We start from the raw sequence: 23,541 nt of genomic DNA on the forward strand, positions 1-23,541 counted from the left end.
TAAAGATTAATAAGTCCTTACTATTTGCCTTGTTAAAAGTGAGGAAATCTGTGGTGAAGTGAATATTGACCCACATTCCATTCACAAAGCTAGACCTTCATCTGTTTCTTTTGCATAAACATGGTTAGATCATGATTGAGCTTTGGGAAATATGGGCTTTTCTTGAGTCCAGTTTTCACTGCAGTTATAAAAGCAGATTACTGGGAAGACAGTAAACCAACCCTGTGATTTTCTAGCCAAGCCCATGAGGCTAGAGATTCCTCAGAGAATGAGTTACCATTATCAGGTAAGCTAAGCCAAGAGCTCCAGAGAGAATGTGGAACTAAATTAGAACATTTAATTTCTTCAGGGACATCCACAAATTTAGTATAGGCTTTCAAATGAGTCATAGTTACAAAACCGGCAAACTAAAATATAAGCATGTTGCACTGAGATGGATACGTTTTGTTCATAACAAGAGTGGAAAAACAAGAACGACTATATAAGTAATATGGCAAAAAGGTGTAATTGCAGGGGAACTGAAAGAACACTTGAAAACCCTTTGCTTCAACTGTCTTGGCCCATGTCATGACCCGAACTATGTGACAAAATGCTTCCAGTCTGTTATAAATATGATGTCTGTCGAACTGGAAGAGTTGAAATCTCCTGGTGATGAAACAGGATGAACTTAAATTACATAATCAGCTCACAGTAAACAGAGGGACGCTGAAATAAATATTTACGTAAACTCTGTTTTACTAAAACAGTCTAGATCAATGCAGGCGTTTAGACAGTCAGAAACCTAGAGAAGAGATAACAGTAAAATAAACAATTCAAGAGAAAGAATCCAAAGAATGCGACAAGTACTTAATCAGATGTGATAATGTGTCAAATAGCACAATGATACATAAGAAGCAAAAAATGTAGAAATATTCAGTGTCATGGTACACTGCTGAATAAAACATCTTAAACCAGGTTTCTTTGACAGTTATGAGGTGATATGGGGAACCTTTTGACAGGTCAACCTGGGAGACCACCTTAACCCAGATTAGACTACTCAAACTGGGAGACCAGTTAGACCACCCTAAACCACCTAAGACCAGCAAAACACCTTAAACTGTTTTTTTCAGCATGGCATTCTATGAAGTACATTGGAGAACCAAGCCTTTGTATTTTCAAACGGTAAAAAACTTTCGAAAAACAAAATTTACTTATTTTCAAGCGTCTTTTAACGCACGATCCACAGTCTATGCAAACAGTTCAGTGAAAGAGAATAACAAAACATTTGACAACAAACCGAGTCAACAACTTCGAAATAAAGAGCAGAACCATGCAGTTAATGCAGTTAACTGGTACAATTCGGATGAGTTAACAAGCATTTATTTGTAACAGAATGCTAAAAACAACTCTACTGCACTACTACTACTATTCACCGCGATACTAGTACTGATTTAACAGTCCGAAACAAACAGCAAACAGTAGTCCGATTCCCTAACAAATGACTCATGTGAGTCGGTTCTTTTTAATGAATCAAAAACATACAGCGCGATTAATCCAGACTGCCTGTCAAAAGAATGAATCATCTGAACCGATACTTTTAGTAAATCAAAAGCACTTACGAATCAGGAGCATTGTGTAGTACATTTACTGAACCGCAACTAAATAATTTCATCATCATGTGTTAACATCACGATTTATTGACTGTTATGACAACTGAATTTGAGATACACATATTGAATTTATTTCATACAAATTAAGAACTCATTGAAATATGTTATCATCACATTTTGTTTGTTTAGTATTTGTATTTAATATTTAGAACCAGTTATCAGACTACATTTGTGCTGGCTCTGGATAAGTCTGTGAAAAAGAAGCCATTAAAAGTCAACGTAAACAATAGGCTACCTTTCACGATAATATTTTATTAAATTTATTAAACACACAGAAACCTGTGATCATCTTATCATTTCCTAACAATTGTTGAGGGCAGTGACTCTAATAAGGATCTTTAAAAAGACATTTCTTCGTCGAAGTACTAAAAAAGAAAGGAATTCAAATTGGAACCGTTATGGAACCGAACTCGTGAAGATGAATCGCATTTAGAATCATTACATTTCAAACGATTCCCATCGTTAACTAGAATACATTCTGGGCATCGATACAAACGTTCGAACACGATTTTTGGACAGTCAGATGTTTTGAGAAACAACCTTATGTGTCTCTACCGTAAGAGGTCGTGCATAAAAACTACATGCGACAGTACAAAATCACTGTTACTGTTTTAAGCGTTGACGTTAACTTAACGTACCTTAATATCTCGTGGTCTGCAGCACCCGGTTAGTGATTCTGTCTTATCTTTAAAACAGACGCCAAGAGCAAAATCGACAGTGTCAGATGCACTTCGAAAACTGCTTCAGCACTTAGAAGATGAATAAATCGCGACGGGGCAGGACCAGCTTCGTCTGTGAGAAAGCGTTCAGCTGTGTTTGTCCGGTGGAGAACTGACAGTGAAGTGAACACGCCTAACTGTGAGTGACACTCCCATAGAGTCACAGCACCGCCCGCACTCATGTGTCTGAGCTGAGTGATGCACTTTGATCAGATGCTGTGTGTGTGTGTGTGTGTGTGTGTGTGTGTGTGTGTGTGTATGAACTGCTTCTCATCGAGCACTAACTCTAGGGATAGATAGACAGAGAGACAGACAGATAGACATACAGACAGACAGACAGACAGACAGACAGACAGACAGACAGATAGATAATAGATAGATAGATAGATAGATAGATAGTAGCCTATATGCACTTATTACATTTTAGTTACACATGGACAATCAATAGGGTGGTGTGTCATATAAACTATTAAAATTATCAGATGCCATCATTTTCAGTATGATGTTTGGCATCTGAGTGATTGTATTTATATCTGTAATTTTAGATTGAGCAAAAGTTATCACATAATTAAACTGCAATATATTTGATTGCCAAATGCCTGATTAACTGATACAGGAATTTGTGGTACCAGATTGTAAAAGGTCCAATCAAATCCTTACTTTTTTGAAAGGGATTAAGGACCATTTCCTTTATTAGGGAGACATGAAACAAAACTGTTTAACTGGTTTTTATCAGAATGAAATCCTAACTAGATGGATGGATGGGTGGATAGATAGATAGATAGATAGATAGATAGATAGATAGATAGATAGATAGATAGATAGATAGATAGATAGATAGATAGATAAAAAGAAAGAATGATGAGAAAATAGATATGGATAGATATACAGACAGGTCTGGAACTATTCAAACACTGACTGAGTTTTTGAGCTTTTTCTTTTATACGCCACTACAATGAATTTTAAATAAAACAATCAAGATGTGGTTGAAGTGCTCAGAGGTTCCACAAAATTATGACATTTACCATTTAAGAGTAACTGCCATTTTAAGCAAAGTTCCTCCATTTTCAGGGGATCAATAGTATTTGGACAGTTGATTAAGTGAGTGTTAAGTGTTAAGTGTGACTTAAGAAGAGGTTAATTGACCAGATGCTGTCCATTCCTCATTACTTCAAGACAAATTCAGCTGATAAAAGATTTGGAGTCAATGTGAAGTCCAAGGAGATATCGATGAAACTGAAGGAGGCCAAGATTGAGAATTAATCCAAGATTAACTTGTACCAAACTGATGGGAAGTGAAAGGTATGGTGAAAGAAAAGAACAGCTCATGATCCAAAGCACACCATTGGGTATGCATGTATGGCTGCCAGTGGAACGGGCTCACTGGTGTTTATAGATGATGTAACTGCTAACAGAAGTAGCAGAATGAATTCTGAGGTCTTTAAGGCTATACTCTCTCTGCTCACATTCAGCCAAATGCTAAAAAACTGATAGGACACAGCTTCACAGTGCAGATGGATAATGACCCTACATACTGTGAAAGGAGCTCAAGACTATTTGAAGACAAAGAAATTAAATATTCTTCAATGGCCAAGTCAGTTGCCTGATCTCAATCCAACAGGGCAATGGTCTTCAAACCAGTTCTACAAGCACCTCATATTTTGTATGTCTCCTTAATCAGACACACCCATTTCAGGTCTTGCGGTTTCTATTAATGTGCTGATGAGTTGAATCAGGTGTGATAGATAAGGGAGATACAGAAAATGTGCAGTTCTGGGGGTACTCGCAGGACCGGTTTGAAAACCACTGCGAATAGAGCAATAGAGTTTCCCAAACCTGTCCTGGAGGCCCCCCTGCCCTGCACCTTTTGTATGTCTCCCTTATCTAACACACCTGATTCCACTCATCAGCTCCTTAGTAGAGACAGCAAGAACTAAATTGGGTGTGTCTGATTAGGAAGATATACAAAATGTGCAGGACATGGCAACCACTGGAATAGAGCTTGCTTTTTAGTTACTAAAGACAAGACTGAAGACCGAAAGACCCACAAACAAGCAGCAACTCAAGGTGGCTGCAGTGAAGACCTAGCAAAGCATCTCCAAGGAGGAAATTTCAAATTTGGTGATGTCCATGTGCTCCAGACTACAGGCAGACAGTCACTGACTGCAAAGGATTTTCATCCAAGTATTAGAATTGTGCTTACATTTACAATTGTCACTTTGTCCAAATACTGACTCCCTGAAAATGAAGGTGCTTTGCCTAAAATGGCTGTAAAATCCTTAATGGTAAAGGTCATCTTTGTGGAACCTCTTAAAATAAAGCTAAAAGTCTGCACTTTGATTACATCTTGATTGTTTTACTTCAAATCCATTGTAGTGGAAAACTCAAGTCAGTATCCGAATACCTCCAGACCTGCCTCTACTTACTGTATGAGCAATACACTAACCATAATAAAATATCATTACCAACAGGGTGAGCAGTTAGTGTATTTCGTGTGGAGCAGGGGCTGGTAATGAGAGCTTCTGGAAAAACAATGTGACATTCCTATCCTCACTGGTACTATAATGGGTTGGATTAAAATGACTACATTGTCTGCATTAGTGGCTAGAGGCTGGTGAAAGAAAATACCAACAACAGGAGGATTATTCCTGCGTGCATGTGAATATGTATGCTGTTTGGCCTCAAAACATTCACTGAACAGAGATCAGCAGATAGAAGTGACTGCATAGTCATCAAATAGCAATAAAACAGTTAATTCAGCTCAAAATGATGGTATATGGCAACAGAAATACTTTAAAACTCAAATGACTGCTCATTTGGACTGCAAGTTAAATTGCACTTTAGTGACATTCTGTGGTAGAAAAGAGGAAAAACAGCAAAAACATGAGGAAGTAAGCTCTTTATTCTGGTTAGCATTGCATGCTTTTGCTGTTTAAAACAGCTGATGTAAACATGACCAACAAGATGTTCCTGCTACCACGTTAATACTAAAAACAAAGACACCAGTGTCGTATTGCAAAATCATTGATATTTATTCATATTCTGTCAGTAACCCACAGCACAAAAGCAAGAATAAAAAACAAACAAACAGAAGAATGCCACATCCACGGACGAAGCTGCAGCAGGAAACACGAGCTCTCCGAACGTTTCATCCCTGTTATCAGATGATAAAACCTGAGAGTCAACAAAGTCTTGCATGTCCAGTAAGAGATGACAAATCGAACGCAAAAATGTGACCTTATATCTTTATGAATGATACGGAAGGTGATCGGATCCATCAGAACCAAGAAGTGAAACACACTGGGCCATGTTTCATCTCTCCAGCTTCAGGGTGCGATTGTGAGTCGATGTGCAGGGAAGCCATGTGACACATTACACAGCGATCATGCAGTGAAGCATCGAATGAAATGTGATAAGGCAAAGTTCACAGACATTTCTTCCTTATTCACACACAGACCTGGCTGAATATTGCAGAGTAAAACATTCTCGGTCCTTAGTTTTCAGCTCATTGAACAATATTTGCAAAAAAAGCTACTGTAAACAACACAGTGAGCATTCAGTCTATGTAACACTGAAGCAGATGACACACAGTAGATCTGAAGATACATTTCAGAATCTGGTGTCTGCGCAATGACAACAACAACAAAAAAGCAAGCACGATGTGCATACAACACAATAAAACACTTTGGTTGCAGAGACAACTATCGTACAGCACAAATAAAACTGATTCTTAAATCGACTATATACAACGTAGGTACATAAAATACGCAAAATAAATTCTTATCCACTTTTCCAGGAGTCAACTGCACAATACACACAAACATTCAACCGTTCCATCTCTCTTTATTATGTGAAATTCATTAAGAGGTGCTGTGGCAAATGATGGATTAAAAAAAATAAAAAACGGTTCTGATGTAAACCATTACGGTAAAAAGGTCCAGATAGGGTTGAGCATCTGCAGGAGATCCCACAGACATCATGTTTTACATCAGCGGCTAGTTGGTCATTTTTCACAATGTTTTTATACTTCATATTGATTCATAAGCTTTTCATCCATCATTTATGGGTTCGCATATGGTTTAACTACTAGACTAAAAACCCTGATGTCCTAAGACCATCTTAAAGAAGAAAAAAACTGGTTCTGATTTATAATAGTGTAATAGCCAGTAATGCCAGTAGAAAATTTAATAAAGAGTGGATTAAAAGTTATCAAATCTGCTGTTGATTTCCGTCATATATATATCCTCTCATCACTCTTTTCAAAAAACATCTTTACAAAACAAGATTCATGACATCTTGTTTTTCCAATCACCACACAGTGCAAACACCAAGCAGAGTTTCTTTATCTAGCATACTTTAATCATAGCGCTATTGAGAAAAAAAAGAAAGATTGAGATCCATGGTATTTAAAACACTCTACTCTAAATAGCAAACTGAGATGAAGACAAAAGTGTCCACTACTCCATTAGAACAAGAACAGATAGCATATGTCATCTATATTTCTTTATCATCTGTATTTACAAGAATCTTAAATTGTCTCAAGCTGCGAGTAACACATATTTGCTCTCAAGAGGGAAATAAATGTTAAAGGGGAAATTAGACATCACTTCAAATCCTTTTGATTTAATTGTTAATGTTAAAACATACGTGTACCATCATCCCTGATCATGTTTCAAGGTTTTTGTCATTGGGGTCCACTTTTTGAAAAATGTCTGTTTAAGGCAAAGAGAACAGGGAATATTGGAGGTCCACATGCGGAGAGCTTTCTCTGCCTGTGTCCTTCCATAAAATTTGAGGTAACGACTGCTGAAGAGGTCTTGATATTTTAAGTGGGATGAATTTTTTAGAGCGGGGAATCAATTCAGTCTCTGTAAACCCCTTTCTGCTTTTCATCATTGGCACCCACCTATGTAAAGACTATAAGATCTCCTCAACGCCATGAGCGAAGATCATAACCAACCCCGGCTCCAGAATCATATCTTCGCCCATGTGCTGATTCTCACAGGCCATCACCACCACGGCCTGCTTACCCGGAATGCGCTTGGCCACATAGTTTTCGTAATATCGGCGGTTCATCTGCCGTGTCTCCAGCGTGGCCAAGCCTTGGGGCCAGTTACGCTCGTGGGCGTTCTCGATTAGGTCATTAACGATCGACAATGGGCATCCACTGTCTATGAGTGATCGTTTGATGACGGCTTGGAGGACGGCGTCGGGTGTGGAGATCATTCCTCCCCAGCGGGTCACGCGTGCGGGCTGGAGAGAGTTCACCCACCTGTGGCCAAACGAGAGTGGTTAGTTTGAGAGTCGTCACATTAGCATTTCATCATTATTTACTTAAATTTATAAATATATACAAGAAGAACATTTCACTCACTCTAGGATCTCATTGTACTCTATGCTCTCCTCCAGGTTCTGTAAGTTAGGGTTAGCGCTTCGTATCGCTCGCATGTAAGCTTTCAGGAGCTGGATGTCACGTTTCTGAATAACAGAAATCATGAGAATATTAAAAGCAGTGTAGTGTGTGCTGATCAGAGAGGAGAATCCATGATGTTAAATTCCAATAAATTCACGTGACATGATAAAACATAAAATACTCAGGTCAGACCTGTTCTGCAAGCTGGTGCTTGTGCTCAGCTGCGGTCTTCTCTAGATCTGCGATCTTGGTCTGCTGTTGCTGCACCACACTGCGTAGGTGCTTAATACAGTTGTGATTGGGCATCTCATCTTTGGGCATTTCTAGCCTAAAAAGTGTTTTAAAAAAAAAATAAAAAAAAAAGCAATTGTGATTAACATGTCAAAAACACTGAAAACAAGCTGTGTGTTCACAGGATTTATTCTTGCATAAAAAAAAACTGTGTGATGCAGAGCTAAAAAAAGACACTGAGAAACCAGTATACCATGGAACTACAGTCAAACGCATCCACACAGCACATGAGGGGGTTAAGTGAGAACTAGATAAATAAGGTAGATACCCGCAGCCTTCTTCACACGTGACGGGTCGTTTAGGGTTGTGCTCACAGTCCTTGAGATGTGATTGCAGCTGGTCGAGCCGAAGGGTGGCCGTGCAGCCGAAGCCAGCGTTATCACAGGTGATCTGCAGCTTGGAAAGCATGTTACGCATGATTCGGGGAACGGGTCGAAGATGGGCAAGAGTCACCACGGTGCGGTCCACAGGGCAGATCTGCTGCTGTGCAAACCACTGTGTGATGCAGGCGTTACAGAAAGCATGCTCACAATGCGGGGCCTGAGAGAACAGACAGATTGATCAGGGTGGAACCTGAACTCAGTGTCTACTGACTTTCTTGCTGAAGTGCATTTTTCAGACATTTTGCACGGTGTATTTGTTTTTTTTGTTTTTTTTAAAAGGCAAATACAGTAATTTATATTTATATATATAAAAAATAATAAAATAACTAACTTTTACTAGTATTAGTAACTAGTATTTTTTTATTGTTGTCATTTGACTATTATTAATGTTATTATTAGTGCTGTCAAATGATTAATTGCAATTAAATTGCATACAAAATAAAAGTTTGCAAAATATGTGCGTGTTCTCTGTATATTTATTATGTATATTTCAATAAATACACATACAGTATATATTTTCAAAATATTTACATTTATTTGCATCTATATTCATATACTTTATATTCTAAATAAATATATTTATTAAGCATAACATTTTTCTGAGATGTATACATGCATGTGTGTGTATATAATATATATACAAAGCACACATACATATATTATGTAAACAAAAACAAAAATGTATGCGACTAATTTATGCGAAAGCACTAGTTATTATCAATAACACTAATAATGTTATTAATAATTAATCAAATAACTGATTCAATATAATAATATTAATAAACAATTCTGCTATTTTTATTAATTAATAAAATAACTAATTGAATAATAAAGTATTAATGTTGTTATTTTATTATTTTATTACTATTGTCATTGATTTTGATTGATTGATCATTTTGAACCTTGTGAAACACATTCACACAATGATCTTGGAAATCTAATAACCACAAACTCGTTGTCTCTGTCCCTTTCTCAAGGTGTTCTAGGATTTTGCGGTTGAATGAAAATAAATATGGACCTGCACTGGCTCCTCCAGCACCCCGCTGCAGATGGGACATAACAGATCCTCGTCCACCTCTCCTTGGAACCTGGTGACGTCGTACCCCATGGCACATTACCAGAATCCTTTGATATCTGAAATGAAGCAGGCAGGAAGAGAGTGTTGTGAGAACTCAGCCGGTACACTCAGCTGTAGCTAATTACCTCTGAGACAGATGCATGAGAAGAAATGGAAGTACATCAGGATGAAACTAAAAACTTATAGCCTCTGTTGGCTTTTTTTTAACTTGAACACTAAAAGCAGCACAACAACAGAAGAACTTTAAAAGCAGGCCTCATTCACTTGCTTTAAAATGTAGATTTCAGATTAAATATAAAAAAAAACTCATTAGACGCACTTAAAGTAAACTGATAGAGGTTTACTGAACGTGGCATTTTGAGCTGAACATGGAGGCACTCAATGTCCTGCTATAATACAGACGTAACGTGATCCCATGTACAAAAGGTGACCTTCTTTTTGTTCTTTGTAGAGCCACTAGGCCTACACAGCTCTCTTAAGTGAAAAATGCAACGTCTGTGTGTTTGTGTGTATGATGGTATGAGATTACTAATGTGCTGTCAAAAAAAAAAAAAATCCACTGTAAAGTGTGACGGCCCACTTAGTAACCCAGGATAATGGGAAACCATTTTGAGTGGCCTAGAGATTGCATTAATATTACCAATTTCACCTCTTTACTGACTTCATTTTGAGAAACTGATAATGGAAGGCGAACATTAATCAGTTAGTGTCCAGAAGCAGGTGTGACAATTAAAATGACAAGTAACAAAAAACTTTACCTAAAATTATTTTTTTTCCTATTCAGCTGTGACAAGCAATAAGACATTTTGTCAGTCGATTTCTATTTTTCTATAATGAAATGTTACTGCTACAAAATCAGCTTCCATTTAGCTGTATATTTAACATTAAATACACCATGATTGCTTGTGACTGTATCACTTGGCACTTTGTAGCAAGTAAACAGAGAAGAGAAGCAGATATTCACGATAATCACTACATAAACAAAATCTACACACATTCTTGCCAATCATTCCATTTAAAGAGACTGCTGCACTATTTTGAATAGATTTGAATGTTTTCAGTAGGTAAAAATAAAATAAGTTTATGTTTACATCCTATGTGTGTGTGTGTGACTATTTGAATGAGAAGGTGTCCAAACTTATACTTGTATAATTTTGATTTGACACACACACACACACACATTATAAAAAAAATATATTCCTTAACATATACATGTATGTGAGTGTGTGTGTGTGTGTATGTATATATATATATATATATATATATATATATATATATATATATATATATAAAAATACTAAACAGTACACACAGTATGTAAACATAATAGTGCTGCCAAACGATTAATCGTGAATAATCGCATCCAAAATAAAAAAATTGTTAACATTACAAGAGTACTGTGTATATTTATTATGTATATATAAATACACACACATATACAAATATGTACGTTTATATGAAAATATTTACGTTTATACATTTATATTCATATCCATATTTTTATTTTATATTATATATATAAATATATTTAATATATAAACATCTTATTTTTCTTAAATATATGCATGTGTGTATGTGTATTTATATATACACAATTACACATAATATTATGTAAAATTAATCGATTAATCATGATTTATTGTTTGACAGCACTAAAACAAACGTTTTGCAGCCCTAGTTTTTCAGTGCCAATTTACTATTTTGGTACCAGCTAAATATTAGCTAAATATTTAGGATAAACATATAAGAACAGTTCTTAGTCAGAGTGCCAAAGTGTACCAGATTTTATGGCGGAAATCATCAAGTTATTAAAGCCCATATAGAATTACAGAAAGCAGACCTTTTAGTACCACAGAGCACAAAAGATATAAACTGTACTAAAATGCATTTCTGATTAAATATGCATGATCCAAGAGATTATATAACACACAGTAGCATTAAAGGATTAAATTTTCTTTGCAACTATATCGTGTGAAATATTTAAAAGAAATGTACATTCATACCTCACGAAAGCTTAGCCCTCATGATCCCTGTACAATGAGTGGTCCTCATGTGTCAGGTGGGCAAGGCGATCTTCCTTACGGCGAAAGACTGAACATCCCCCTTAAGAAAGAGAAAACAAGACATCCATTATGATGCAATCAATATACTGCTATTTATTTCAATGCAATTTAATAAAGATTTTAAAAGCCTGTTTGAAACATTTCCTGGACTCTTCAGACAAGTTTGGCGTATTTACGGTCAATTAGTCCATTCCTATTTTAATATGTTTTGTATACTAAGATCATTTAAGCTTATGGATGCATTTTCCTCCCTCTTTGTCTCTTAAGTGGAAATCCAAAACAATTAATGTCTTGATGCATCGCAATCAAATTAAGTGCTAACTCATTCTACAGGCTAATGATGTATAGGTAAAAGCTACACATGCATGCAATCACAGGGCTGGATGGTATGACGTGTAATGAAATATATTTCTGTAACATATATATATATATATAGCCATCAGTAGGCAGAGCTTCTAAAGCAATTAAAAAAAAACCATGATTTAAATGTGGCTCATCCTATTAGAATTTGCCTGGCAGGCCAAAAAAAATTCCCATAGACTTACATTGAGCCATATATAGGGACCAAATCATCATAGATGCTTATGGCTGGGCTGGAAGTAAGTAATCACTCAGAACACTCCAGCAAACACAAAGCAACACCCTGGTTACAATTTATCACACCCTAGCATTTTTCACAATAGCTTGTGTTTTTAGGTTGGTGTGTGCCAACATGATTTAGACGCCCGTCGCTTTCGAACAGCGTACTGAAACAAAACAAATGTAGTCAGCAAGGATTAGACATGTGATGTAAAGCACTTATCCAGGAGCACAGCATTCTTCCTTTGGAAGAAGTTGTTAAACAAGAAGCAAAATGCTGGTTTTAGGACACATATCCATTCTCTTAACTTGGTAAAACGAATCCAAAGGAAATAAAGAGGCTGCGTTATGTAGACACAGCATCTTTTCAGATTCATAACAGTTCTGGGAGGGGTGGTGTTGTGTCCCGGTAGGCTGGTGGTGACCTAATTTTAGCTTGTCTAAGCAGACAGTGTGGGTGGTTTGGCACGCTCTCCCCTTAACCCCCATTTCAGCAATGGCGTTCCTCGCTTTTATTCAGTAAAGATCTGGTTTAGTGGCATGGATGCATGATCACTAAGAGCACATTTGGGAGTGCACAGCTACACTGGAACACATTTGCCATTGTTAAGTGTTTTTTTTTATCAAATAATTGTAAACTGCCTGAAATTTTGGATTATGTATTGGATGATAGGTCTGACAAACCCCTAAATTCAACTATGAGAGGAGAGTAAATTATGATGTTTTGATGATGCAAAATGGTGGTAAGTTTCTGCATCAAAAATCCATACACATGACAGTCCTGTATCTCAGCATAAAAAAAGTGGATACTGTACAGATGCAGCCATTTAAACAAGATGCATATTGATATGCATATTTACAGACAGCCATGAATATGAATACAATGGCATGATGGATTCAGACAGACAGGTTAACTGTACTTCTGCCAAAATACATACATACAGCAATGAACCAGACACGACAGGACAGATGCAAACATATGTACAGCTGTTAAACCTCCTGGCCATGTATATAAAAAATAAATAACTAACTAACCTAGTGCCACACGTCTGCTGATGTGTTTGAGAGAGTACGTTAATAAATGTTAGGCGCTTAGCATTAGCCAGCTCGCTAACGGTGCTGTACAAAAACAACGAACATTATCATCACAACCACGGGCCTTCCTTGTTGTGTTATTGTTTTTTTCCGTATAAAAGGGAATTAATGTCTTAAAAAGAATTTTTTCACCGTAAAATTGCATTTAAAGTGTATGCGTTGATGCTAGGGAGCTAGCTTGGCGATCTAGCAAGAAATCCAACTAAAGTAGGCTGACACACGCAGAACGAGCAGTTTTGGTCTAACATTACACCACACGACCTTAAATGACACATTACCATTCTAGCCACTACTAGAACCCCTGCAAATGTCATTTAAATACTGTTCTGATCAAATAACGTATTGTTGTGTTCCTGTTTCGTCACTGTATTGTCTCCAGTTTGAGCTATTATCCGGTAATTTTACAACTCGACATAAATAAAGCGGTGAAACTCACTCAGCAGCACTGGAATACCTGTTCCCGTAGATCGCGGTATTGCTCCCAGGCTTAATGTGATTTCTGGATTTAGAGCCTTTGATATTTGCAGTGATCTGAGATATGGCCGATTTCTCTTCCTGAGCCGAGCGGATGAAGTCTGACTGAATCTACTGCTGCGCCTACAGGACAGAGTGTGTGCGGAGGAGCAATTATACCTGATTTACTCTTATACAGTCGTGGCCAAAGTTTTGAGAATTACATGAATATTAGTTTTCAAAAAGTTTGCTGCTAAACTGCTTTTAGATCTTTGTTTCAGTTGTTTCTGTGATGTACTGAAATATAATTACAAGCACTTCATACGTTTCAAAGACTTTTATCGACAATTACATGACATTTATGCAAAGAGTCAGTATTTGCAGTGTTGGCCCTTCTTTTTCAGGACCTCTGCAATTCGACTGGGCATGCTCTCAATCAACTTCTGAGCCAAATCCTGACTGATAGCAAACCATTCTTTCATAATCACTTCTTGGAGTTTGTCAGAATTAGTGGGTTTTTGTTTGTCCACCCGCCTCTTGAGGATTCATGGCTGTGTTTTTGGGCAGAATTGTGAGTGAGCCCACTCCCTTGGATTAGAAGCAACCCCACACATGAATGGTGTCAGGATGCTTTACTGTTGGCATGACACAGGACTGATGGTAGCGCTCACCTTTTCTTCTCCGGACAAGCCTTTTTCCAGATGCCCCAAACAATCGGAAAGGGGCTTCATCGGAGAATATGACTTTGCCCCAGTCTTCAGCAGTCCATTCACTATACTTTCTGCAGAAGATCAATATGTCCCTGATGTCTTTTTTGGAGAGAAGTGGCTTCTTTGCTGCCCTTCTTGACACCAGGCCATCTTCTAGAAGTCTTGGCCTCACTGTGCGTGCAGATGCGCTCACACCTGCCTGCTGCCATTCCTGAGCAAGCTCTGCACTGGTGACACTCCGATCCCGCAGCTGAATCCTCTTTAGGAGACGATCCTGGCGCTTGCTGGACTTTCTTGGACGCCCTGAAGTCTTCTTTACATGAACTGAACCTCTTTCCTTGAAGTTCTTGATGATCCTATAAATTGTTGATAGGTGCAATCTTAGTAGCCACAATATCCTTGCCTGTGAAGCCATTTTTATGCCACACAATGATGGCTGCACGCGTTTCTCTGCAGGTCACCATGGTTAACAATGGAAGAACAATGATTTCAAACATCACCCTCCTTTTAACATGTCAAGTCTGCCATTCTAACCCAATCAGCCTGACATAATGATCTCCAGCCTTGTGCTCGTCAACATTCTCACCTGAGTTAACAAGACGATTACTGAAATGATCTCAGCAGGTCCTTTAATGACAGCAATGAAATGCAGTGGAAAGGTTTTTTTGGGATTAAGTTAATTTTCATGGCAAAGAAGGACTATGCAATCCATCTGATCACTCTTCATAACATTCTGGAGTATATGCAAATTGCTATTATAAAAACTTAAGTAGCAACTTTTCCAATTTCCAATATTTATGTAATTCTCAAAACTTTTGGCCACGACTGTACTACATGTACTACTTCATCTATCATGAAGTTACTTGAAAGTTACCTTGACATGTCAAAGTAGGGCTGCAGTGGGGCTATACTTTAATGTAGTTGACAAGATGAGAGTGAGAATGTGTTGAATTTACATCACATAGTCATGAGGTAAACCAAGCTGATCAATGCCTTCCCGTCGTGTGATCTGCGATAGGCTTAAAGCTGCCTGATGGTGAAACATTAACCTCCTCTTCATAAAACAATGCGTCATGCCTCATGCTTAAACACTAATACTGAGAGGAGACTGGAGATCATGTAACGGGATTACGAGACTGCAAAAAATCATGGGCGGACAGACAGTCTGGTAAAGAGTTAATCAGAGTTAAAGCATGAATTCTTTAAAATGGCATTTTGGAGTCTTTAAATACTTTGCTTGACTTTGTAATGTGCTTTCTGTACGCTTTCGATTTAAGAGTCTTTATCTAAAATTTTATCGCTATATATTGATCAAATGTTGCTCTTTTATAGCTCTGAATGTTTGTTATATGTTTCTGAAATACAGTGCAATACACTGTTAGATATGCCTCCTTTTCAATGCAGATCTTGGAAGCTTTGTTGAGATTTATTTTAAACTGCAGGAGAAACACATAAGAGTATTATGATTATTTTCTCAAAGGAATAAGCTGAGAAGCAGGAAACTTGAGTAAAAGCCTCAATTTTGTCTCCCTTAAACCTCATTCCATCTAGAAAGAACATGAGAGATTTATGGATTGTAATTTATTTTTACCAACTGTAATATGGATTTATTTATAAATGCCTATTGAATTATGCTTGTTTAATTAAAATTGTGTTATACTGAATGCTGAGGCCCACGTGCTAAAATAATTCATATTTATTGTTACTTTCCCTTAGGATGACTCTGAGCTTCTATCTTCTGCTCTACCACTGTTTGATTTCTGTGATGATACCAGCCGTACTTGTACTGGCAACATATCAGGTCGACAAGCTCAGAAAGTCAAATGAAAGCACACAAGTCAAATCTACACAGGAACACTTAGAGGAAGCTTTTGAAGAGCAGGTACGTTTGCATGATTATGTCAAATCATGATTTTTAAGTAAGCAATGATTGTTTTTGTTGCTTGTCTTTGAGAATTGACAGTGATTTATGAGATTTACTTGTCCCTACATGTATTGTGAAGTAGATCAACCACATTCCTTGAGGGATTTTTCAAAACATTAAGAGATCAAGTGTTTTTTGCTTGAGTGTTAACACTGAGTGCAAAAAATCTTATCAACAATGACTGATGCAATCACTCAAATTTAACTAGGTTAGAGTTGTGGTTCTAGTACGTATGTTGAAATTCATGGACTGGAGTTACGGTTGCAGACTAAGTTCATGACACCAAAGCACTATCATAAAGAAATTTACATGTATGAATCCTGAAAATGATGTCTGTTGGTAAAATAGTCAAATTTAATCTTCTTCCAAGGGCTACTACTTGCAACGCCTGTTTCTTCAGTATGGGGACAATGGGACTTTGACCTATGAGGGTCTGCAGGAGTTGCTTGGCAGTTTAGGTCTTGGGGAGGTCAGTGTCCTGGAGATCCGACATGGTGGAGTGAAGCATTCTTCTCAACCCCAATCCCATTCCCACTTACATGACGACGATCACCATTATCAAAGGACCACAAACTCACCTCCACTCAAAGAAAAGTAATATGGCTAAAGCATTATTGTAATATTCTCTACTCTTTCAATTTACAATCTTTATATATATATATATATATACACTTACTGATGGTTATTGATTATAAAGTCCTCTTTTTAAAATGTAACCTTTTATTATTCCCACAAAACCATAGTTAAATTCCTTTTATTTGATCTGGTTATTGTTTATATAATTCAAATGCTCATTCCAATGACTATTCCATTAAAATATTCTATCCTAGTCCTCACATTAAGTCAGTGCTCAGTGGATCTCCTGCAGAATGGGGTCAGTCAGATTATTTTCCACACCCTGGTCTAAGACACAAACTGGAAGAAAGTGTGTCAACGCTGTCAGACCATCCGACGGAGAAACACCTTCATGGAAATGTGAGTATTTACTCCTAAACTTCCTGTTAGAGTGTTACAAATGGACAAAGTCTACCACTATCACATGACCAAAGGTCTGTTGATATCTTGAGTAGTGCAGACAGTAAAATTCAATTCATTGTTCCTGTTCTGTGTAAGGTACACCAACTATTTTGGAGAGAGATAATCATGTAAGAGGTCACTGCTGAGAGGACTGGTTTAAGCTGGTTAGTGCTGGTCTAGACATAGGGCCAGAATATGATATAATTCTGTATATCTGCAAAACTCTGGAAAAGGCTTGCAAAGTTAGCTGACCATGATAAATCCTCTGGTGATGCTGGGTGATCAGATTATCCTGGTTAAACTACTCAAGAAGCCTTCTTGGACTATACCAGCACACAACTGTGGATTAGCATCTACATCACAATATATGCGATGCATGCAAGTATGGAAGCCAATTCTTTGAAATTATGAGATAATAAATTGTAATTATGAGATAAAAATCTAATTTATAAAACATCTAGTCATAATTCAAAAAGTTATTAATATCAGGTAATAGTCATAATTGTAACATAAAAAGTCAAAATTTGTATAAAACATTCAAATTATGGTAAAAATGTTATAATTACGGACTAAAGAACCATAATTATTACATAGCACAGTTATGCGATAAAATCAAAAGTATGAGTTAAAATCCAAGTAATCGTTCTATTATTATAATCTAAAAGTCAAAATTACATCAAAAAGTAATGCTTTAAAACATAAAAATTATGAATTAAAATATACATATATGTATAAATATGTATAAAATATAGTCAGAAATACAACAGAAATATCTGGAATTGTGACAACAAGTCAAAATTATGAGAAAACTAGTTTGACAAGTTTGAAATCATGAAATAAAAATTATGACAAAGTTCTAACTTTTATGATGAAAAGTCATAATTATGACTGCATGATAATTTTGCCGTATAATGACTTTTTTGTAATAATTTTGACATTTTAATCACGTAATTATGATAGAGTACAACAAAATAGTAACTTTTTACCTCATGATTTCAACTTTTGTAGTAATACAGTAAAGTCAGGCCTCGTTACAGCAAAATAAATCTCAAGTATAATTTTGCCTGTATATTATTGAAAATGTTAAATAAGGAAATAAACAGTCCATTACAATGCACAAAAGTGACATGACCATTGCAACGTTACAATAATATTAGTACTTTAAGTCCTCTGAGGTAATTTTTACTATGGCTGATAACTGATACACAACATGGCATCAGTTGTGTTTGTAGAAAACAAGAGATAGAGATGAGTCTGCATCTGATACGAGAGATATGGAAGTAGCACAAGCTTTGAATGACCAATCATAGTGGAGTATTTCACAGGGATGTGTAATAATGTTGAATCTGATTCTCATCTCATATTCTTTTTTCCTTATTGCAGTGTCTAAATGTTACCCAGCTCCTGTGGAACTTCGGGTTGGGTCAAGCGTCCCATATCACTCCTGCCCATTTCACCTTCTTGTGTCCTGCCCTCCTGTACCAGATTGACAGCGGAGTGTGTCTGCAGCACACAGAGGAGCAGTCCCAGGGAAGCAAAACCAGCGAGGGTTTCTTGAGAGGTGTGTGTGTGTACACGGTTTCTGTCAAGTGTGATATCAGATTCAATTTTGTGTTTGTTTTCATGATAGAGCTGGTTAAACAAAGTCATTGTATCTTAGCACTAGGATGGGCCTCCTTGGCACTCTTTGTTATCAGTTTGCCTTCCCTGGTTGCTCTGGGACTGGCACCCCTGCTTCAACCTTCCGTCCTTCAAATATTCCTCTGCCCGATGGCTGGCATGGCAGTGGGCACGTTATGCGGAGATGCCCTCCTGCACCTCCTGCCCCATGTAAGAAGCAAAATACAGAATTAAGCATAATTTCAAGAAACTATATAATTATTCTATAATACTTCAAGTACTACAAATGTATATTATTTGGGATTTTAGGCAATCTTCAGTCAGCACACTGAACATCAGGATGCTGTTTTCAAGGGTCTGAGCGTGTTGGGAGGACTTTACTTTCTGTTTGTCTTTGAAAGCCTTCTGGGACTTAAACAGCATTTCAAGGTAACTTTCATCTAGTGGGACTTAAATTATTATTTATAGGAAATAATAGAGATCTGAAAATGTTTCCCCAATAATTGATTTTTTCCCCCTTTCTTCAAACAGAATTTAAAGAAAAGGAAACATGATGCTGAGTCTGGAAGGGTGCTGGATGCACTGCAAGGTATGTTTATTTTCAGACAAGAGAAAGATAATTAATTCATTTATAATTATGAAACATCTGAATTCATTTGAACTCTGTTATAGGTACCTCATCAGCCAATCAGAATGAGAGTTCAGGGCATGGCCATTCTCATGTGCAGACTGGATCAGGGAAGAAGAGCATCAGAAGCATGGCATGGATGGTGGTCATGGGAGATGGGATACATAACCTTACAGATGGACTAGCCATTGGTACAGAAATATTATCAGACATTAAAGGTGTATTAAGTAATAAGTAATCATTTTAAAATGGTTTAAAATTATGTACACACATTAAGCTAAATAATACTAGTAGTAGCCTATTGGTAGTAGAAGGTTAGGCCCATAAGCAAAACCATCTGAGAAACACTGATATAAAAACCAATGAAATATAACTGTTAATTAGTGCACCTGTATGTAAGTTTTTATCTTGAAATGCCAGTACCAAAATCATTTTCCTTCATTCCACAATCCTCTGTTCTGGAAATATTTAAATTTGGTGAGCAGTACCAAATCCCTCGAAAAGGCGAATTGCTTTATGGCAGCATCAAATGCACGTGTACAGCCATAGACTGTAATTATGACAGTAAGTCATGGCCTAATGGTTAGAGATTTTGACTCGTAATCCAAAAGTTGTGAGTTTGAGTCTTGGGCTAGCAGTTGGCATGGTGGGTGGTGGGGGGAGTGAATGTACAGTACCACGACTGAGGTGCCTTTGAGCAAGGCACTGAACCCTCAGCTGCTCCCCGGGCACCACAGCATAAATGGCTTCCCACTGCTCCGGGTGTGTGTTCATGGTGTGTGTGTGCACTTTGGATGGGTTAAATTACAGAGCATGAATTGTGAGTATGGGTCACCAAACTTGGCTGTATGTCACATCACTCCCCCCCAAATCCCCCCCCATATTTACAACAGTGAATTTCACTCACTTAACTGTAGGGGGCAACAAAGTCACAAAAATACACAAAACTACGTACGGTTGCTTTCATTTAGGAATAAATATATATGTATTTTTAAACAAATCTGACACTTTAATCTTAATAAATTTAACTTATGCATGTTCTTGTTCTCCTCCAGGTGTTGCATTTTCTCAGAGTCTGACAGGAGGACTCAGCACTACAATCGCTGTGTTCTGCCATGAGCTTCCTCATGAGCTAGGTATGACTGACTCATTTCTATTCTGTTCATTATGAATTATGAGTACTGCATACATAGATTTCTTTGCTTGTGTCTGCAGGTGATTTGGCGGTGTTGTTGGCTGCAGGCTGGCCTGTACGCAGACTGGCTGTGTTTAGCGTAATCTCTGCTCTGCTGGGTTTTGTTGGTGTTTTCACAGGAACTGCACTGGGAAACCAGTGGGCGACACACTCACCTTGGATTCTCACCATCACCACTGGAGTCTTCCTTTATGTTGCTCTTGCTGACATGGTAATAATCTTGTAGGCAAAATACAGTAATGTTAATTTATCTATGAGTTTGAAAAGCTACTATATCCATAGTAATCACACTCAATACAGTGTCTTTATATAATTTAAAGTTTCTGTTTCTCTCTAGATGCCTGAAATGCTCCATGGAGATGCTGGATCTCTGAGCCCTTTGAAGCGCTTCCTCCTGCAGAGTCTGGGGCTGCTTGTAGGGGGCGCCATCATGCTTTGCATCGCCCTTTTTGAGGACCATATTGCTTTTAGCCTGGGAGAAGTCTAAGGATATGAATACTTTCTAAATGAAATCCTCAGGATGTCACTACAGAATTTCCATCCAGGCAGTGGTATTATGTATTTACCTCATCCCAAAATTAACTACTGTGTCGCTAATGTGTGGATATTCTGAAGAAAGTGCACTGGATGGATTGCTATGAAGATATAGTGGGAGGAACTCGTATATATGCATCCTTGGGCAACTTCTTTTCAACCTAAGCTGAATTTTATTTAAGAAAATCTTCTAACTGAATGATGACATCTACAGAAAATTCTAGGGCTTATCTATAAGAATGGTCTGATGAGAGTTTTTCAGGCCTGAATGAATTCAATGCTGTGTCGTCAGGACTTTTTTCATTTATCATATAAATGTTTCTCTGTTTCTATTCTTGCAACTTTAAACTATGCTTTAAAAAAAATTATGTATTATCTTTATAACAACTATAATGTCATTGTTTACAGAAAAAGAGCATTTATGAAATTATAACCATAATGAAGTTATGGCTATTAGTTATAATTTTAGTTACAATTTCATAATTTTAAACTGAATCATTTCTAAAAATTATTGCAAAGTAACATAGCAAAAACCACCTGCACTCAAAGAAGTGTGATTGCCTCAAACTGGAGCGTAAATGGCGTTGCTCTGGCTTGAGAGTTTTTCATCAGGCTTGGAAAGCATGTCTGGGTCAATTTAATATAAAGTAGCACTTGAAAAAGCAAGATCGCCCTACTTTTCTCAGATTATTGTAAATAACCAAAATAATCCCAGGCAGCTCTTTCACACTACTAACGGTCTTCTTAACGTTGACGGTGCTAATTCTCAGGCTGCTTCAGTTCAGTTGTGTAATGATTTTCTCACTCATTTAAGTGCTAAAACTGCTTGTGTCCATGAACATGCATCTTGTTTTTCTGGTTCACAGACGTTGGCAGTCAATTTATGTTTTTCTGGTACTTTTCTGTCCAGATTTTCTTCAGTTCATCCAGAAACACTCTGTGTGCAGGTATCTAGTATGAAAGATACCACTTGCATACTTGATCCCCTGCCAACTAGTTAATTTAAATCTTGTTTTGAGGTTTTGTGTTCTACTTTTCTTTCAATCATAAATGATTAATTGTCAACAATTTGAATAATTTAAACAATTTTCTTCCATTTTTGGCAAAAATTTTAGAGGGTGTTGTTGCTTCTCAATTACACAATCACTTGACTGTTAACAACCTTTTTGAGCCATACCAGTCTGGGATTCGGAAACTTCACAGTACTGAGATAAGCTTGGTCAAGGTAACTAATGACTTATTAGTATCTGACACTGGATCTGTGTCAATCCTTATCCTTCTGGACTTAATTGCAGCTTTTGATACTTGATAAAGATATTACCTAGTCGACTTGAACTTCTCTTTGGGATGACAGAGATTGCTCTGGATTGGTTCAAATCCTAATTTACTGATCATAGTCATTTTGTTTTTATGGATGGTCACAGATCAGATGCTGGTCCTGTTAGTACTGGTGTCCCTCAGGACTCATTACTTGGTCCCCTTGCTTTTCAGCATTTATATTTTTCCTCTTGGGAAACTGTTAAAATCTCTCAAATTTAACTACCATTTTTATGCTGACGCAGATTTACATCATATGTCATATCATATTGCTGAAAGGTTAATTCATTAATTTGTCTTTTCTTGTCTAGACTATTATAAAATCTTGTATTAAGAAACATGAGCATTTACAAAATTCAACAGCAAGCATTCTTTCAGGGCCAAGGTTGTTGATTATATAACTCCTGTTTTGGACTCCTGGTTAGATTCCATATCGATTTTAAAGTTCTCATGTTAACATGCATCATCTGGCTCCTCAGTACTTGGCTGAGCTTTTAATTCCCTATACACCTAATCGCAATTTGCGATCTACTTCTAGAGGTCTTTTAATTTTTCCTAAAACATGGCTGTGTTCTGGGGATGATCAGACATTTTCATCTTAAGCCCCTAAATTGTGGAATTCTCTCCTGGCTGACATCAGGGAAGCATAAAAAAAAAAAAAAAAACTACTTAAATTTATCTTACTTTTAACTGATTGTTATTCTGTATTTTTATGTATTACTTTGGATTGTTTTGTTTGCTTGTGTTGTAAAGTGCTTTGAGAAAGTACTCTTTTAAAAGGTGCTATACTAAATAATAGTTGTTAAAATTATTATTATATAAATTCCCAAACACAGAATTGCAAGAAAGTTAGAATTGTCAGTGACAATTACC

The 23,541-nt window shown here is 37.1% G+C and overlaps 3 protein-coding genes across 5 annotated transcripts in view; 1 reads left to right on the top strand and 2 right to left on the bottom strand.

Moving 5' to 3' along the window:
- The window catches only part of LOC132118370 (diacylglycerol kinase alpha-like), a 109,158-nt gene that overhangs the window by 25,915 nt on the left and 59,702 nt on the right, over positions 1-23,541 (bottom strand). Inside the window, exon 1 of one of the 2 annotated variants that reach the window (XM_059528175.1) lies at positions 2,288-2,517. The exons of the other annotated variant lie outside the window; for it this stretch is intronic. The gene's annotated coding sequence lies outside the window, so the exon portion shown is untranslated. Of the gene's footprint in view, positions 1-2,287; positions 2,518-23,541 lie in introns of those variants that run through there. 2 annotated transcript variants of the gene reach the window in all.
- Positions 5,377-13,885, bottom strand: LOC132118366 (E3 ubiquitin-protein ligase NRDP1). 2 transcript variants are annotated; one of them, XM_059528169.1, is made up of 7 exons: positions 13,707-13,885; positions 11,537-11,636; positions 9,474-9,589; positions 8,341-8,612; positions 7,974-8,109; positions 7,743-7,846; positions 5,377-7,640 (listed from the first exon to the last, which is right to left on the bottom strand). In XM_059528169.1, exons 3-7 carry the CDS (start codon positions 9,561-9,563, stop codon positions 7,286-7,288), a joined length of 957 nt encoding a protein of 318 aa, XP_059384152.1. In that variant the 5' UTR covers positions 9,564-9,589; positions 11,537-11,636; positions 13,707-13,885; the 3' UTR covers positions 5,377-7,285. The 2 variants fall into 2 exon arrangements, with proteins under 2 accessions (XP_059384152.1, XP_059384153.1); XM_059528170.1 differs by having other exon boundaries at positions 13,725-13,884.
- On the top strand, positions 16,121-21,667 carry LOC132118365 (zinc transporter ZIP5-like). Its single transcript, XM_059528168.1, has 11 exons — positions 16,121-16,315; positions 16,728-16,951; positions 17,188-17,332; positions 18,758-18,935; positions 19,035-19,204; positions 19,304-19,423; positions 19,526-19,583; positions 19,667-19,813; positions 20,678-20,758; positions 20,838-21,028; positions 21,155-21,667. Exons 1-11 carry the CDS (start codon positions 16,151-16,153, stop codon positions 21,302-21,304), a joined length of 1,629 nt encoding a protein of 542 aa, XP_059384151.1. The 5' UTR covers positions 16,121-16,150; the 3' UTR covers positions 21,305-21,667.

This window comes from Carassius carassius, chromosome 37 (genome assembly GCF_963082965.1).
Source record: "Carassius carassius chromosome 37, fCarCar2.1, whole genome shotgun sequence".
Lineage (NCBI taxonomy): Eukaryota > Metazoa > Chordata > Actinopteri > Cypriniformes > Cyprinidae > Carassius > Carassius carassius.

Coding starts and splice junctions, on each gene's coding strand:
- LOC132118365 (XM_059528168.1), top strand. CDS start 16,151: ATGACTCTGAGCTTCTATCTTCTGCTCTACCACTGTTTGATTTCTGTG. Junction 18,936..19,034: donor CAGCGAGGGTTTCTTGAGAG/GTGTGTGTGTGT, acceptor ATTGTATCTTAG/CACTAGGATGGGCCTCCTTG. Junction 19,814..20,677: donor TACAGATGGACTAGCCATTG/GTACAGAAATAT, acceptor GTTCTCCTCCAG/GTGTTGCATTTTCTCAGAGT.
- LOC132118366 (XM_059528169.1), bottom strand. CDS start 9,563: ATGGGGTACGACGTCACCAGGTTCCAAGGAGAGGTGGACGAGGATCTG. Junction 7,847..7,973: donor AGCACCAGCTTGCAGAACAG/GTCTGACCTGAG, acceptor TCTGTTATTCAG/AAACGTGACATCCAGCTCCT. Junction 7,641..7,742: donor GAGTACAATGAGATCCTAGA/GTGAGTGAAATG, acceptor GTTTGGCCACAG/GTGGGTGAACTCTCTCCAGC.